The sequence below is a fragment of the Embiotoca jacksoni genome, unplaced genomic scaffold, assembly GCF_022577435.1.
Source record: "Embiotoca jacksoni isolate LCO1_2020_lvr unplaced genomic scaffold, fEmbJac1.0.p SCAF_18, whole genome shotgun sequence".
NCBI classification, from domain to species: domain Eukaryota; kingdom Metazoa; phylum Chordata; class Actinopteri; family Embiotocidae; genus Embiotoca; species Embiotoca jacksoni.
The window spans coordinates 10,856,904-10,874,962 of NW_027185318.1; the positions used below are offsets into that span (position 1 = coordinate 10,856,904).

Genomic DNA, 18,059 nt, shown 5'->3' on the forward strand with positions numbered 1-18,059 from the left:
GAACATTTATGATCATGTACAGCGCTTATGTTATTGTTAGTGGGAGGGGAGCACATGTCTTGTATGTGAAATTACGCTCGGAAAAAAGGAGGCTAGAACTGTTTTGTATTGTTGCCGATGCCCCGCCTCTGATGGTAGCCTTAAACCTGGCACCCAGCTAAAACAAACCAAAGCCAGCACCGAGCTCCCACTCAATCCAATTAAGGCGGACTTGAGGCGCTCTCCTACGTGTTCATCTACCAGGATCGACGTTGAGACAACAGGAACCAGAGGGGCTTTGGCCAAAAAAAAAAAAAAAAAAAAAAAAAAAAAGGAAAAAAAAAAAAAAAAAAAAAAAAAGGAAAAAAAAAAAAGAGAGAAGGAGAGATTGCCTTGCCTTCTAATTTCTCCCTCTCCAGCCCCAGAACAATGTCGATGAGCCCTAAGCATACGACTCCTTTTTCTGTTTCCGATATCTTGAGTCCCCTTGAGGAGAGCTATAAGAAAGTAAGTATGGAGAATAACAACTTGGGGGCACCTCTCACTTCTTACCGGCAACCGCAGGTCTCTCAGGCGGCGATGCAGCAGCACCACATGGGCCATAATGGGACTGTGTCTGCGGCTTACCACATGACTGCGGCAGGTGTTTCTCAGCTGTCACACACTGCCATGGGGGGTTACTGTAACGGCAACCTGGGCAACATGGGCGACCTTCCGTCCTACCAGGACGGCATGAGGGGCAGCGCCACGGCCACCGGCTGGTACGGAGCCAACCCAGACCCGCGTTTCTCCACCAGTGAGTATTCTCTACCTGTACTCCGACTGCAGTTCTGAGTTATCGCAGTGTGCTGAAATCCAGGGTTTATGGACATGTTCGGTGATCCGTGTTTGTATACTTGCTGCCTTGTTTCTGTCTCCTCTGCGCTTTTGTGCGCAAAGTAGGCTCTCTGCAAATTAGATTTCCTTATTCTTATAATTAAGAGGGGCAGAAATTACGCAAAATCTCCACGTCTACGGAGTGCAACATCTGGAGAAAGTCTGACGATAGGAGCACGGGAGAATTAATTCTAATCTTTGAGCAAATAAATCTAATTTATTAACCTTTTTTTTTTTATCATATTCATCCAATAACTGTGCTGTAAATTATGAACTGGTGCTAATAAATTCAGTCGATGCAGGTTATGAATATGGACTTCGACACGTATTGTGTGTTTGTATTTAAGGGTACCTGCTTCAGATGTTTGCCAAAATGCAGATAATGTTGAGTTGCACTTTTTGGGCCATTGAAATAATTATTAGTTTTAATGTCATAGATGGATTAACAGGATTAATAACACAGCGATATCCAAATTTAACGCGAATTTTTCTACACAAAGAGAATCATTTTTCTCCATGTGACACTTGTTGCACGTTGTTCCAAGTCAAATCAGTGTTTCGCTGAAATTATTATTATTATTTTTTTTTCTCGCAGTTTCTCGCTTCATGGGCTCATCGTCGGGTATGAACATGGGCAGCATGGGCAGCCTCGGCTCCCTGGCAGACGTGGGTAAAGGCATGGGCTCTCTGTCCAGCACCCCGAGGAGAAAGAGGCGAGTGCTGTTCTCCCAAGCTCAGGTCTACGAGCTGGAGCGACGCTTCAAGCAGCAGAAATACCTGTCGGCCCCGGAGAGGGAACACCTGGCAAGTATGATCCACCTCACCCCGACCCAGGTGAAAATCTGGTTCCAGAATCACCGGTACAAGATGAAGAGGCAAGCGAAAGACAAAGTGTCCCAGCAGCAGATGCAGCAGGAGAGCGGCTCCTGCCAGCAGCAGCAGCAGCAGCAGCAGCAGCAGTCCCCGCGGAGGGTGGCCGTGCCGGTGCTGGTGAAGGACGGGAAGCCGTGCCAAGGCAGCGGCCACACGCCCACATCCTCCGCGCAGACACACCACCAGCAAGGGGGCAACGTCATGATCATGTCCAACAACACGTCCGGCCTCGGCCAGCACCAGAGCCAGCAGGTGGGAAGCACGGGTCACTCTCCAGACTTGGCGCCGCACTCCGCCAGTCCGCCCTCACTGCAGAGCCAAGTGGCCGGCCTCTCCCACCTCAATTCCCCCGGCGCAGAGTACGGCTCGGCCTTGCAGTGTTCAGCCCTGTTATACGGCAGGACGTGGTGACAAGAGGCGCCGGCTATGATTTAAAATCTTCTTCTATTTAAAGAGAGAGAGAGAAAAAAAAAAGAAGACATTTTCTGTCAAGACTCGAGAAGTTTCCACTGTAAATGTGCGCATTTTGAACAAGAAATCGATGCAGCTCTTCTTCAATTTTAGCCTTTTTGAAAGGAACTGTGACTCCTGTGGAAGAAACACGTGTCCAGAAACTGCGGATGTGAAAGTCTTGGGATTTATTTATGTAAATTATATTGAGAAAAAAACAAAACAGAAGAATCAGCAGTCAAATAGGCCGCTAGTTGGGAAAAACTGACGCAAATAGACTGCAGGACTGCTGTATGATGGGTGCTGTGAAATTCCACTCCACTCCACAAACACACGTGACGACTCTGATTTATAATAGAATGTAATGTAAGCCGTAGATCTAGCTTGTATATTTCTGTAAGAGGTTTGAATTTTAGCGATTTGTTGTACAAAGTTTTTGACGCTATTGCCGGTTTGTTGTCGTTTCATTGGTATTTGTACGTTTTATTTCTTTGTAACTTATATAGATATTTGACTTACTACAAAACAGTCCTATTAATAAATTATGGAAACAAGACAGTTAAACTTTTTTTTTTTTTTTTTGTGAAAAATGTCAATACTTCCGGTTTTAAATGGCGAAAATATTTCCTTTAAAAAAAATAGTCCTAAACTTATTATTATTTTTACTATTATTATGTAACCAAAAAAAAAAAAAAGTCATCTGAAGGACCAACTGCACTCAAAGTTGTCTTAGATTTGTCAAAGTGACAAAACTAAATACTAAATCAACACTCAACTTCTATTCTGACAATAACGGGGCCAGTTTTATTTTATTTTCTGACAAATCGCATACCGCCCAAGGCTTATCGTCTCAAGACTGCAGCTCACACAAGCATGCCCTGCAGAGTAAACCGAGCCTTTATGTGCTCTTTCTTTTCTCTTTCTGTATGCGTGTTTTCTCTCCGCGTGAGTCAGAAAGGTGAGGTCTCTCTCGCAGCTCCCAACATCAAACACGAACGCTGCTCAAAGGGGCAGCTTATCGATGAAATCCCTGACCAAACAGCGCGGTTGGGGCGATTCTTCTCAAATGACCAGGCGAGGCGAAGTGTCGGCGCGGGGCGATCAGCTGCTTCATCAATAATCAATCTGGAATTGAAAAGGAAACGGCAAATGTTTTTTTATTTGATGATTTTTTTTTTTTTTTTTTTTAAATATAAATCAGGCGTCAGTCACAAATCTGTCTCCACAAACATTTCTTTTTAAATTAGACTGTCGGCTCTCGGTAGGCCGACTAAAACCAGTAATTATATAATTATAGTAATTGATTTTTCTTTAGGTGTTGGTGAGGTAAATAGAGACTATAATAACCAGTAGAGACTATTCTCCCGCCGCCTAATAGACTTGTAGGTCTTAAACAGTAAACAATGTGGTTGCCAAGCGACGCATGTAACGATAGGTGATTTTCGTTTACGGCAGAAATAAGTTGTTTTCGATTCAGTGCTGTCACATGTCATTTAGCTGTAATTTAAAATACCTTCAGTTTGGATAAGATACTATCCCGCGTGACTGAAAAATATTGTGGCATAAAGGCATTTACATTTTTTTTGTATCCTTTTTTTTTTTTTTTTTTTTATCCTTCAGCCTTTTTGGTTTCAGCTTCAGCTGCCTTTTCATTTCTAAAATAATAACTATTTGCATGCTTTAGGTGAAGATTTGAAGTAGACTATATAGGCTAAATATTTAAAAAAAAATAAAAATCCCCTGGAAATGGATGCTTTTGTCTTGAGATGAATGACCATCTCTGTGCATGGCCCAGTTTAGTAAATTTACTCTCCATTGACAGGCACTGTGGGCTTTCCATTGCATGATTTTGTGGCTTCTGTAGTTTTAATTGAGGACTAAAATCAGCTCCTTAATCCGCCAACCTAAAGTCTAGCTAATCAACTTTCCCAAAAAGGAAGTTACAAAGCTGCTTACGTTTGTTGTATGTGATTGAAAAACATTATCACTCACATGCAGCTACATTAACTCTGCAGGCCTATTCCGCACCTGTTACCCTACAATGCACATGATGTCTTTAATATGGCATCACTGCGGTTGATAGAAGGGATTCTCTTTTATTATCTTCTCTTCTGTTTCCTGGTGTTTACAGTATCCAGCAGTATGAATTTTAAGCTACAATTAACATGCTGTATCATGTGTGATTGCACCAGAAGTCATATTTATCTGCCTAAAAGCCTTTAAATGTTCCCCTTTTTTAATACGAACCTATCAGAACCCTGCAGAGTACGGCAGTACGTTTTGGCTCAAAGAATGTAAACAGACTTTTCTACAATTACTAATATTTGACAATTAACTTTATTTAACAAATATAATTAAGGATGTGATTTTCATAGAATTACGAAACAAAATTTACATTCGCCTCTTTTCTAACTTGAATGTATCAGTTTAATCCCCAGGCAGCCCCTAAAAAAAAAAAAAAGAGCCCTTTTGGGAACTTTTAAGTGAAATCGTACCAGCAGAAACTATCTTCTATTAGGTGTTTTGCAGGGCAGGTTTTGTTCGGGAGAGAAGTGAGAACTTTGGGATTACATTAACATGTCTTTGGCATGGTGTGTGGTCTTTGTGTGGAGCTTGTAGCTGTTGAAAATGACTTGTTGGAAGCGTGTGTGCTCTCATCGCTCTCTTTTGTAGAAACCCACAGTGCAACTCCCCAAGTCCTCTTGGCTTTATGGTGGGCTGTCTCCATGAACCCCAAGCAATTAGTCTGTAATCTCAAGGTAATCATATTTGAGTTAGTGACGAGCTGGTGAATTTTATTCACCTGTTAAGCACCCAGGAATTCTGTGTATCAGGAGTATGTAGGTAGAATTGACTTTAAAGTTTGAGAGGTTTTCAAAATTAAAATTGAGGCTGCGTGTCAGTCGTTTTCAATTTGCATTATTTTTTCTCACAAATGATAAATTGGTTAGTTTCCTGTGCACGTTTATTGTTTTAGTAAAAATTGTGGAGTAAATATTGAAATCGCAGTTGAGGAAGCTAAATGGGCCTCTTAAGATATAGATCTCTTTTTGAATCACTTAAATATTTTTGCAGGGGAATTTGTATCCAGACTCTTGTTGCAGCATTAATGGGTTGATGCAAAACAAAAGCCCCACAGATCTCAAACCTCAACTTGTGAGAATGACTAAGACTGTAATCATAAGCCTATATTTGAAACAGGGAATATGAGCATTATCCAATCAGATACTAAATGCTGAAAATACAAAGTGCACATTGAAAAACAGATCTGCAACCAATTAACATAACACATTTGTTGATTTTGTTAATTTGTGTGTGAATTCTTACATACATCTGATGAATATTAATGCTGCAATATGGCTTGTTAGCATGTAAAAACAACTAATATAAAGAGAACAAACCCTTTAAAAAAAACTACTTTCAGAGCAGCCTCTGATAATTTTCAAAAAACATGTTTTTGTGTGTCTTTCTAAAGTTTTTTTCTGATAAACATGCAAGGGGCTGACTTGGGTGCTGTCCACGGTGCTGAAATAAAATAGCACAAAGACAAGCATCACTAAAGTATGAGATGTGTTTTCATTTCATAATAGCCCTTTGTAGATTTTAATAAAAAAAAAAAAAAATAGCTGGATGCACTTTCTTCTTTTAAAACACAGCTCCTCTCGTCCTTCTTTCTTAAGTTCCTAAACATTTCATTGCAGCAGGCCTGAGCATTCATGTGCATTACAAATAGGACAATTACACAGAAACTGCAATCACCCCCTTTGGTAAATGTTATTGTGAGCCAGCAGCAAAAATCTTTAATTGTCCTGCGTTTATCTGGTTCTTCAAGCTATTGTGCAAAGAGCACAAACGAGGGTCATTTGTGAACTGAAATACTTTGCATGCAAAGCGGAGCACAAGATGCTGTAATACTTGACCTTTCAGCATAATTGTTGCAGGCATGAAATGCAGCATTCAGAGCTCGCTGAGTGGAGTCTTTTCTCTCTCCCTCCCTCTGACGAACAGAGTGCATTTTATACATCTTCTGTGTTCATTTGTCTTTGTTTCTTTTGAAGAAAATTTCTCTGGGACTCACTGCAATTTCTCCTCTTTTTAATAATGCTGTATGGGCGGAAAAAAACCCCCGGCACAAATCACACGATTTTTCAATTGAATACTGAATGGACTTCATACTCAGTCTAAAATGCCAGAGAACTTGCAAATAGATGTGCTTGTGATTTTTGACATGAAGGTCTTTATAGTGGATAGCAGGGGCTCAAAGTCTGACTCGAGGACACAAGAGGAGGACAGACTTTCAGAGGTTTAACTTTGATACCTTTAGACTGGATGTTATCACTGAGCCCTACTGTTGCAACTGTAAGATATAAAGGAAGAAAATCTCCTGAAATTGTATTACTATTTAAATGAATATATACAGTGCCTTCAGGGACCACAATGACCCAGAAAAGGTCTATTGAACTTATCAATGAATAGCTGATTATGTATTTGTGACCTGTGCTGCAGAATCACCTCAGATTGCAGAAGAAAAAAAACCAAACTTCTAAACTGCAGAAAATACTAAACTCAAAATAAGAGGAAGACAAATGAGTAAGTTTCCAAGACAGACATAAATAGTTTGAATGATGTTAGTAAAAGCAATTGACAGTGGAGTGTGCAAGATTGTTATATACGTAAATAGAAGAAAAATTTTGCATAAGAAACGGATTTTTCTAAATATTTGTTTTCCATTATTGACTGGTTCTTTCATTTGGTATTAAATTGGAAGATTTAATTGGGCATATAGGTAGCACACCTGCTTCTAACAATGTTGCCCAGCACATACCTCTATTTGATGCTAGTTTTTGAGTCAACCCAAACATTTAAAATCACAAACAATTGTTTGGAAGAACCGTATTTAGTGACCTGCTCGTCTACTCCTGTTTTAAAAGAAAGAGATGTGTTTTCTAATTATTTGAACAAACCTTCTAGACCTTGTTTCATCTTGCTCTACATACAATGAATTTGTTCATTAAGATAATAGGTTTTATAAACAGAGTATCATCTGCATAGAAGTTAAATTTACAGTGAAACAGACATTAAAATGTCTTTATAGCTTCAGCAGTGTGTGGAACAGCACGTAGATGGGGCAGAGAGGGATTTAAAATCCCTCTAAGCGTGACTGAATCGCTTAAAGGTGGCCATAGAATAGCAATCACTGCATGATGAGGAGTTATGTAAAGATATAGACCTGCAAAGGAGTGCTGACCTTCACACCCACCACCCTTATCCATGCAAGGTCCAAACACCAGCACACACCCACAAATTAATCGTGTTACAGTAGACAAGTTTATTTGTTTGGCTTTAACATCATCAATGACATAATTACTCAAAGTGAAAGAGAAGTCTGTTACATTTACAGAGTAACATGTTGTTCATAATATGGCAAATTGTAAGCGTGATGCATCAAATCAAACATTATTTATGCGCAAAAATAAATAGGCGAGGCTGCGCATGGCAGTCATGCTCAAAACTTTTCAGTCAGTTTCTAAGCTCTCCACATCCAAACTAATGAAGGACTTTCCTAGCTGTGTCCAGTAAGCTAATGCATGTGCGTATAATGTATATCACCCTCTTTCAGTTCAGCGTTGTCTTATTTTTGTCTTTACAAGACCCAGGTTAGGTTTCAGATTAAGGTATTTAAGATTTTTTTTAAACTAATTCATCCACTTAACGCTTTAAAAAAGGAAAACAAATCGAAATAATACACCTACAAAAAAGATGTTAAGTTTTAGTTTAATCCAAATATGAAATCTATTCACATTTTTTTTCCAACTTTCAAAAGTTGGGGTTTGTGTTTTTCAGATTTTCCCACCAGTCCCACCATGAGTTTATTTCATAATTGCATCCTGTAAACACTGCAAGGCTACCTCGGGGTGTAAACTTGTCATTACCTCCAAAAAACAACCTCATTTATTTGTTTTTAATTCTACAAACACTTATCAATCCCAGTCTCATGACATGTTACACGCTAGTTTTATTGGCAGTTCTTTCAAATTCTCCAAACTTTCAAAAGTGTCGTGTCTTTGGTGTTCATCCAACACAAACATTTATTTGTTTCCTGTCTCCGCAAACTCATACACGTATTCAAAGGTTAGTTAAGATTTCTATAAAAATCTTGATTAGAAATAGGCTAGTTGAGCCTACAAATCTTGGGCTAAAACCTGAATACGGTGCTGTGTTGAAGGTCCTCGTCAGGACAGAAATTCAAGAACACGTGAGCATTTATGCGCGCACGCACGCCTTAATGTGCACGTGTCCCTCTCCCTATATGTGTGTGTGTGTGTGTGTGTGTGTGTGTGTGTGTGTGTGTGCGCGCGCGCACGGGCTCCCGTTAAACACGCCAATTAAAGGAGACCCAACTAAAGCGGAGTTGTCATGTCTGTGTACAGTACCAGCAGGAGTCCTTTAGAAACCAACGAGCCATCACTAACCCCGTTAACACCAGACCCTCCAGACCGACCCGGGTGCCGCTGCTCGCTCTATAGACCATGCAGCAATAACTTCTCCATTTAATGAAGGTCTGAATAGTCCAAGGCTATCCCTTTCAAATGGTAAGACCTAAAGGGAATTTAAATGGATTTCTATGCCATAAACACGAGAGCACTTTTTAAATATATAGCGATATTCTGAGAGGAATTAACCCAGAAAAAGTAGCCTATGTTTATCATTCCTGGCAGAATATAAGAGCAGTGGTGGAAAGCAACTCAGCGCATTTACTCGGGTAGTAATAGGCTACTCAAGTACAAATTTTAAAGTCGTGCTTGACTTTATAATTCTACTCCAGTGCATTTCCACAGGAAATAGCTGAATATCTATAGCTGCTTAATAAAGTAAGTAAAGTTCCTCTAATTGTAGTTCAAATGATATCCTATGTGTCTTGACCACTCTTACCAATTAATACATTGCTATCCAAATAAATAAATAATAATAATGGCCTACACAACAGAACTATACTGATCTGAGTATAAATTTTCTACTTTAAGCAGATTTTGTGGCTAGAACTTTTACATTTTTACCAATCATATGTGTGCATATAAAACTACTACAGATACTCTATAGTGTGGTGGCTGGTTTGCCACGTTTGCGTAGCTAAATGTGCAAGCTGAAAACGACATGGTAGAATAGTTGCTCTTGTTTTCGAGTCTTTGCTGAAATAAATAAATTAAACTTGACACATGCAACGTGGGGAAACTTTAGAAAACCCTTCCAAATCCTGTAGTCCACCATAGTCAGGCCATTCTCCAGTCACAGTGATAAGTGGGGTAGTCTCTTTGCAGAATAGGGAGGAAAAAAAAAAAAAAAAATTCCTTGAATGTTGCTACACAATAAGCAATCAAGATCCCAAAGCTGGAACATTTGACAGCTTAATGAGTTCACGCTGCAATCACTTTAAGAAAAAGCACTGGTCCATTTGAACCGGAGCACAGCCTGTGCCGAGCTGTGAAAAGGCACGACTCTCCATTTAACTCACAGTAACGACGCACATAACTACAGGTTAATAAAAAAACACGGGGTGGAGGTGGATGTAAATAGGTCCTGTATATTAGGACCTGTTGAGACGTGCATGTTTTGTTCGGGCAGCCAGGAGGAGGGGTGATATTTACCCCCCCTAATGAAATATGTCATTAGGAGGAATTCATGTGACACAAAAGGGGCGACAGTCAAAAATTGCCCCACTGCTGTTCAGTAATTATATAGTTTGCCCTGGCAGCGCCTTCAGGCAGGTGGCTGGTCCATCATGCTAATGGCTTGGCTGTGCCGACATAATTAGCCACTGCGAGCCGCTTAAATTAACAATTAGCTAACATGCAATTCTGTTCACATAACGCGGTAGTTCTCCTTTTGGGCCAATTGTCACTGTATGTTATTCCGGTGGCTGAATTGCTCAGTAGGATGTAGCCTATGTGATTTCTTACTTGGTCAATTTACAGGCTAAATGAACGGAAATCGACAGAATAGGGGCTTATATCCTAATCCCCGACGATGGAGGCACATTTATGTTAAACACTCGGTCAGAAAGCCTCCAAAGCACATCTCGGGGATGTCAGGCTGACAGGCGGCTCAATATAGCGGTGTCAGGTGTTGATAGTAAAATGGCAGTTTAACAGAAAAACAGCGATGTAAGTGAGGCTGAATCGGACTCGGAGGCCACATGCTGCGCTTCAGCCAAGCCCAAAAGGTTCTGCTTTTCTAACCTCTCCACTGATCCCCTTGCAGCCGGCGTCCTAAACACACTATTGCCTTACTGCGGGCCAATCACGGCCCACCCACTCTCTCGTTATTCTCTCTGCCCTCCGACATGACACGGGAACAAAGTAGACATTAAGCAACATTAAACCCGGGGATGGGAGTAATCAGGAACCCGTTATCTCTTAATGAAGGAAAACACATGCGGAGCGATACACACGGAGGGTAATCAATAGAGACGGCTGACAAAGGGAATCGGAGGGACCCCCAAAAAAAGGAAAATGCAAATCAATTAGAATCGTTGTTTGCCTTGAAACCGTTCAGTCTATTTCCATTAATTACATGTTCATTAAAAGTAATTCGTCTAGACTACACAGCAACAACAGTTGTCTCCCCCTTTTCCTTTTTATTTTTTTTTAAGGAGTGATGGACAAGACACTGGCTGGCGTCCAAGTCCTTTTTTAAGGATTTAATCTCACTCAGGCTGGGACTTCTTTTTATTTTAGAAGAAGAAAAAGAAAAAGAAGAAAAAAAAACTGAGATTAAATCAAACTGTCCATCTGATAAACTGAGTTAAAATTGTCTGAAAGTCACACTGGAGTTCATTTTAACTCAAAAACTAGAATCAAAAAGACATTTTTGCAACATATTTCCACTCATTTAGTTTACTTTCTGCCTACTTGTAACTGAAAAAAAAAAGAAGCAGCCTGAACTCTGTTGTTTAACTGAGTGTTATGCTAAAACACCATGTTTCACCCTCCCGATCAGTATGCTATCTTATCTCCTTTTTACACAATCCGAGTTGCTTTTACCAAAGGCCCACAACCTCTTGTTGGTTGCTATAGCATTTTCAAGCACCATTCTGTTAAATCCCAACCCCCACATCGACCTGCTCTGCACACTTGTAATAAATTATCCTCAAGTGAAACGACTAAAAACGAGCTGGACCAAAGCTGGACACAGCCACTTCACTGAATCACACCTCATAAACATTTTCATTTTTGTGTGACTTGACCCCTAAAGCTTTTATACAGTCAATGCATGCGTCTGGGTCTTTTCAGCACACATGGTCTAAACCTTGCCAACTCTATGGGCCCACTGTTGTTGCAGCTCTTATCTGCCTGCCGATGGCTGATGTTATGCAATCACATTTTGCAACAGCAGTAGACAAAATCTGTAGGCGGCTGGATGCATCTCACGCAGAGCCTCCTCCTTACCCTACAGCCTGAAGTGCAAACATATGGGCCGGGAATGTTGGCGAGAAGAGTGCTGATTTGTTGATTAATTAAACATGATTTCCACCCCCCCCCCCCAAAAAAAAATGCCCCCTAAAAAAAGCACACGTTCACAATGCGGTACAACCAAGTTTAGTGGCGAACAAGTGGGAATCTGAATCAGCCTCTTTATTCTATGAGCCCCATCTTTGCCAAATTGAATGCAGATTGAAAATAATTTTTCAGCTCTTGACTGCAGCTTTTCACGCCTCTGAATTGGTTTTGCTCCTGTCACACCGCCACACAGATGTAAATAAAGGCATTTGAGTCTTGAGCAAGTCTTCAAATTATTGTGCGGCTCGTCGTTTGAGGTATAACGTCTAAATGTGCATAGAGAAATAAAAAATTACAGGGTTAAGTTACTGTAAATAAACTGTTATATTCAATTTAGCATTGATTACTTGTCAGTTTTTTGTTCAGGAATCTATCTGGTGTTTCAATTCATAACATCTTTTTTTTTCTGATATATATAATATATGGTAATACATTTAAAAGCACCTCCGGCCATGCAGAAAAACACTGCAGTTTTATGACTCTATTAAACACTTTAAACTTAAAAACCTTAATACATGTACATATCAATGTCTGCAACGCGCTCACCTTCTTCCTGTGGTTTTCCCAGAGGAGGACCAGTGCCTGCTGTGTTTTGGCAGGAAATCAATACAGGGGGAAAATCTGTTCTAATCATCTGTACATTTACCATCACAATCAACAATCAAAGCCAAGACCTGAATCTTTATTTGTCGGCCTCAACCGAACAATTTTCCCACTGTGAAAGGCAAGCTAAATTAGAACCCTTGGTTCCTTTTAGTAGCTCTTAATGGCTCTGATTTGTGAACTGCTAAATGAGGTTATGTAAATTGATCCTGAATGTAGGCAGAGGCCCCCAGGTGACAGGTGCAGTCAGCTGAAGGTGGGGGCAGGGACCGTGTCATGAAATGGGGAGTAACATGGCAAGATGTATTCGTAGGGCCACCGAGAGACGGATTTACAGACTGAGGTTTGGTGGATTGTCTGGGAACGAAGTGAAGATTTAAATATTCACAATCTTTATGTCAAATTTTACATTAGTGTTATTTGTTACGCAGCAGTTTAAAGATTCAGCAGGATTTATCCCCATAACAAGTACAAAGGAGAGATAAGAAGCCCATATGCCATTTTTAAGTTGTTTACTTTTACTTTATATTTCTATCTTACTACATTTCAGAAGCAAAAATTCCGGTATAACCTGTATGTTTGGCGCTTATATATTTAATAAATAGTTTATAGGACACATTGATAGAGTTTTAAGTTTGTGTAGTTTTTATTGTTGTGTTTGTAAAGAACTTTACTCTTTCTGATAAGCATCTATAGAGACTTGCTCTTGTCTTTATATTTACATTATATTATAAACAATTTATTACCTATAAACTGGGCAGTTAAAGTAATAATAAATTATCAAATAATAAAATATGGAAAATTTTAACATTCAACTATCCAGCAAGATCTAAAATCATTTAAATTAGGTCCACCTCAATCAGTTAAAACATTCAAATGTTGGCCAGAAAAATTATACCAATCTGATAGGAGTTATTCTGCTGAATAATGAATACTTTTCCTTTTGATGCTGTCAGTACATTATAATGGGAGGGAGCAGTTTTACATTCTGGTATTGTTTAGCAAAAATATTTGAATACTTCTGCCAAATGCTTTGAAGTGGATACTTTCCGTGTTTAAACTAACACTACTGCTACTGCCACTCTTTCATCACGGACGACAACATCACTTTCACTTATCATTTGTTTATCATTATCCATTCCAAAAATCTCATATGCCTCGCTCCGTATATGGAGCTGGCAGACAGCCACGATTCAGATGGGTCTCCATAGTTCTGACTGAGGATGTAATAACAAGGGAACTATCAACATACAGCCACTCAGGGAAAGACTGCTGAGTGATTGGAGCACTCTGACTCACTGCACTTCACTTCAGCCATTTGGGCTCTGCTGGTTACAGTCTCAGCTGCATGGAGGACAATGTTGGAGGAGTAAGTTGTCTCTGGTAACTTGGTTATTTTTTTTACCTAAAAAGGTGAGAGCGGACCGGTGGTGGGATGTAACCAAGTACATTTACTTCAGTACAGTACTGATTAAAATTTTTACTTGTATTTGTGCAACTTTACTTTTACACCACTTCATTTAATTACAGTTGTAGTCGGAGCTGAATCAAACTAACAACAAAGAAGCCAGGTCCTATATAATATTTCTGAAAAAAAAAAAAAAAAAAAATTGGGGGGTGGGTTAATGACATCAATAGTTTATTCCTACGATTACAACCTATACGTCTTAAAAAAAAAAAAAATCTAAATCTTGTGTTAACTGCTTTTTGGGGGGCAGCAGGAACCAAATATGAACACAGCAATATATAGTCACCTTTTAAGTTAATGTCAAACTTATTAGCAAATGTTCATTTCAGCATTCAACAGATAGAATTTATTTTTCAATTAATTTGGAGTTGTATTTCTGGCTACCTAATTAATGTAAGTCCAAAACTTATTTTTGCTCTGTTTTGGTCTCCACCACCCTCCTCCGCTTCTTAAGCTGCTAAATGCTCCACGTTGCCTCTTTCCAGGAACGTGGTTTTGGTATCACGTACTTTTCAGAATTTCATTTTTCACTGCAGATAGTAGCAGCTCAGTGTATCTAGTTGTCACAGTGACGTAGCAAGGAAAAAACAGAGGAACATTTGTAATCCCTAAATTGACCATGGTATGCTTCGACAGGCTGCCAATAATCGAGTACTACGGTAAATACAAAATAGAAAGCTGAGCTCACTTGAAACCCTGACAGAAGAGATACCAAAACATGTACCAGGAGGTTGCCCGATGGAAAACCAAAAAAGAGGAGTTGAGTTGAACCTACCAAGCAGTTGAAAAGCCACTTCTGTTTACTAGCTAGTCGCTAACTTTGTCTGTCTGCCACCTAGTGGTGAGCAGGGAGAATACAAGGCTTTTCCCTGAAAACCGCTGCCAGCTGCTGCTTGAAACCACTCTAATGGGAGAGTGAACCAAAGAGGTAAAATTGTGGAATGTAATAAGCTGATCATCACCACAAGTTACGCCTTTCACATACTTACAATATTTGATCCATTGTTTCTGTAAAATTATAAATTATAGCAGATTCAATCTAAATGTCTATTATAAAAGGCCACTACGTTTACAGCTGTAACTAAGTGGAGAAAAAGTTTAGAAACGTACAATTGTATGCCCGGAGTTCAAATTTATAGAAATCACAATTGAACAGTTAGATGTATAAATAAAATGTTTTTGTTTGCTACAGAACAGCTAATTGGACCTGATGGTGGGAGTGTTTTCTTTCACAACTGCTGCTTTAAATTTTGCTGCATTATTTTTTGCCAGTTGTTTGATGTGTTACGTGGTCTTGTCGGATACGAGATGACTCAAAAACATATATTTTACAGACAACCAAAGGCATATATAATGGAAACCCATCTGAACATAGGTCAACCACGAGACCTCTTGAGTTGCCCCATACGTGCGAAGGAACCTGTATCAAGCTGATTAAGCTGATTAAGCGAATGCACATGGAAAGGCTAGAGCGCTGGCACACTTGCATCTTCCTCTCACTGATTGGAAATGTAGCAGGAGCAGCGGTGTGCGGCGGTAAAAGCCAGCTAATAACTTTATGAGGATCCTTAGCACTTTGTCCATATCATTAATGCTCTTCACAGTCACAAGTGGCTTAAAGCAATAACCTGCCTGCCTACCCTTGTGCCTAACTTTCAGTGGAGACTGCATTACACAGGAGAGTGGTATTTTCCCCATCACATTAACTCATTGAGAGTTTGGTAGAGCTGGGTTTGCCGCTGTGTAAAATGAGCAGTAAAATCACTGAATACATTTTTTTTTGTCCTCTTTGGTCTGTGTTCTGTCAAGGCACACTAGTGGCATTGCAACATCTTTTGATCTCAACCATTTCCCGGATGGTTGAAAAAAAAAAAAAAAATGTGCACAGATTTTGATGGTCTCGAAAAGGAATTCTATTTACTTTTGCTCCCCCTACTTTCACAGTAGTGCCACCATGACATTGACATCAATGGATATCCCTCAATGAATTTGTGATAACTTTGCTGAACCCCTTCACTTTTTTATATAGCAGCAGTGGGTCGAACTTTCAGTTCGCCAATACCTCCCTGAGTTTAGTAACCAAACTAACAGCCTTCTGAGTGATACTTACTGATAAGTAGCCAACGTTAGCATGAAAACAAAGATCAAATATTTTGGACAAGAGTGAACTTTGGAGATTTCTGACTTTACTGCAGGACCCTCTATGATTGGCTTTTTTGTTGTCATTTTGAAATACATCTATTATAACACCATGTATACAACGCTAATGCACCAAAGTAAGAAACTACAGAGTAAAAAGCCTTGGCAACAAGGTGAGATGGTTCAGTGTCTCACTGGGGTTATGGAGTTGGCACCTCCCGTGACCATTTATGATTTTGACTGAAATGCTGCAAATAAAAATTAGGTCATGAAGTCATGGCCTCCCTCAGGATAAACTGTTACAACTTTAGTAAGCATTTAACTTTTTATTTGTCTAACATGTTGGTTTATTGCCCAATTCTTGCAAAACTAAAAACATTTGCAACAGTCCAAGTTTTAATATGCTAATGTTAAGCCTTCTAAAGATTAATATATTTGCACCCGTCATTGTTAGTAGAGTGTTGACATGCTGATATTAGCATTAGCTTTTAACTCAAAGTACCGCTGTGCAAAGTAGTCTCTCACATTCAATAGCAAGGCCGGACTCATGTTAAGCGGCAACAAAACAAATAAACAAACATTTCGGCACATTTTACAATTTCTTCCACTGTGATATCTTAATGACAAGTATTTTAAACCAAGGGAAGCTCACTCCCAAGCCCACAAGAAAGGAATACATTTAATTATTCCTCTCACAGTAAAACGAGACAAAACCTTCCCACTGCCATCCACTTGGCTCTCTGCATTGTGCTGCCTTCTTTCTCCTGAACCTCCTGACTGGCCTTTACTCTGTCTCATGCTCTGTCAACATCATCTGCCACCGAGGAGCAGACGGGCTCAAAACCAGACCTTTTTTTTTTTTTTACTTTCCTGCAGGTGGCTGATGTGACTGAGGCAAGAGGCAGCAACAATCCCTCTTCACTCGCTTCCCTCCACCACCAGCACCACCAGCACCACCTTGTTTCCTGTATGAAACAAAGTCTCTCTCCCTGGCAAGACAGGAATAATAATAATAAAGAATACAAAAAAATGTCGTTAAGTTGCACAGAGGACCACTAATGAACCTTAGTAACGATTTTAGCCTAAGGCAGTAAACACTAAGAAATGGTTTATTGTCTACTTGCGTTTTTCTGAATCTAGTTTAAAAAAAAACCCTCATGGTTAAATATAGGAAACTATAAAACCACTATTTTCCTATGCTTTATGTTTGTGGTTGCAAACGCATTTTTGTACGTGATTATTTAACGTGTTTGTGTGTAATTATATGTATTTTGATATGATTACAACTATGTTATAGTGTGCTATTATTCATCAACTGTTTGCACAAGTTATAATTGTTGATAAATAAATTAATAAGCACTTACAAATCTCTGCTCGCTTTTTGTGTGTACAAGTTTAGAAGTAAAGTCACATGGAAAACTTATTTTTAATTTGCAGCTGTTCCTTTGCCGTTATGATTTCATAACTTTGAGAAAACAAAAAGACAAAACATTAAACATCTTTTTTCCCCTTTTTTTTTAGTTTGAAAGTTACTTTTTACAATGTTTTGAGGTGCACTCAGTCTTAGAAGTATTGTACAAGTATTGTCATTTTGTGCTACTTCACTTATTTCCCTAGTTATTTCACAGCTAATAACAAAATATGATGCATTGGTATAAATTAAACTACCTAAAGTTAGTTAGTTATTTGTGTAAAATTTTGAGTGTAAATTTTACTTTTAAGGGACAGTTTTAATGACATCTCAACTGGTAGTTAATGATATAAATGCTTCTTTGAAAACTTTTTTGGGGGGAGGGGGGGGGGTGCAGTGGGGGGGCGGCGGCTTATATGAATCACAACTCTTGTTAGTTAAAAAGAAAGAAAATCCCAATTCTTGGGTCTGCAGCCAGCCAAATTAAATGAGCAGTTTTTTAATTTCTGAGCTCCTTGCTGTGTGGGAACATTCAGCAATGGCTCAGCATGTCAAACCATGTCAAGTGTTACAGTTCCCTTCCTGTTTTGGGGGGGAAAATATCACCCCAGAGATGAATTAAACTAAAAAGGCTGGTCTTCAGACCCCTTCCTAAAATGATTAACCCTTCTAAAGAGCATTATTGAGTTCTGAGTGGTTGTGC

At 39.4% G+C, this 18,059-nt stretch overlaps 1 protein-coding gene across 1 annotated transcript; it reads left to right on the forward strand.

The window, feature by feature from the left end:
• The first annotated feature begins 289 nt into the window (after positions 1-289).
• nkx2.1 (NK2 homeobox 1) lies at positions 290-5,834 on the forward strand. Its single transcript, XM_069152731.1, has 2 exons — positions 290-775; positions 1,451-5,834. The coding sequence occupies exons 1-2, from the start codon at positions 409-411 to the stop codon at positions 2,137-2,139; spliced, it is 1,056 nt and encodes a 351-aa protein (XP_069008832.1). The 5' UTR covers positions 290-408; the 3' UTR covers positions 2,140-5,834.
• Positions 5,835-18,059: the final 12,225 nt, after the last annotated feature.

What these genes read in the sequence shown, in the direction of transcription:
- nkx2.1 (XM_069152731.1), top strand. Translation starts at nt 409, where the DNA reads ATGTCGATGAGCCCTAAGCATACGACTCCTTTTTCTGTTTCCGATATC. An exon ending in AGACCCGCGTTTCTCCACCA is followed by an intron (nt 776 to 1,450) that starts GTGAGTATTCTC and finishes TTTTTCTCGCAG; the next exon opens with TTTCTCGCTTCATGGGCTCA.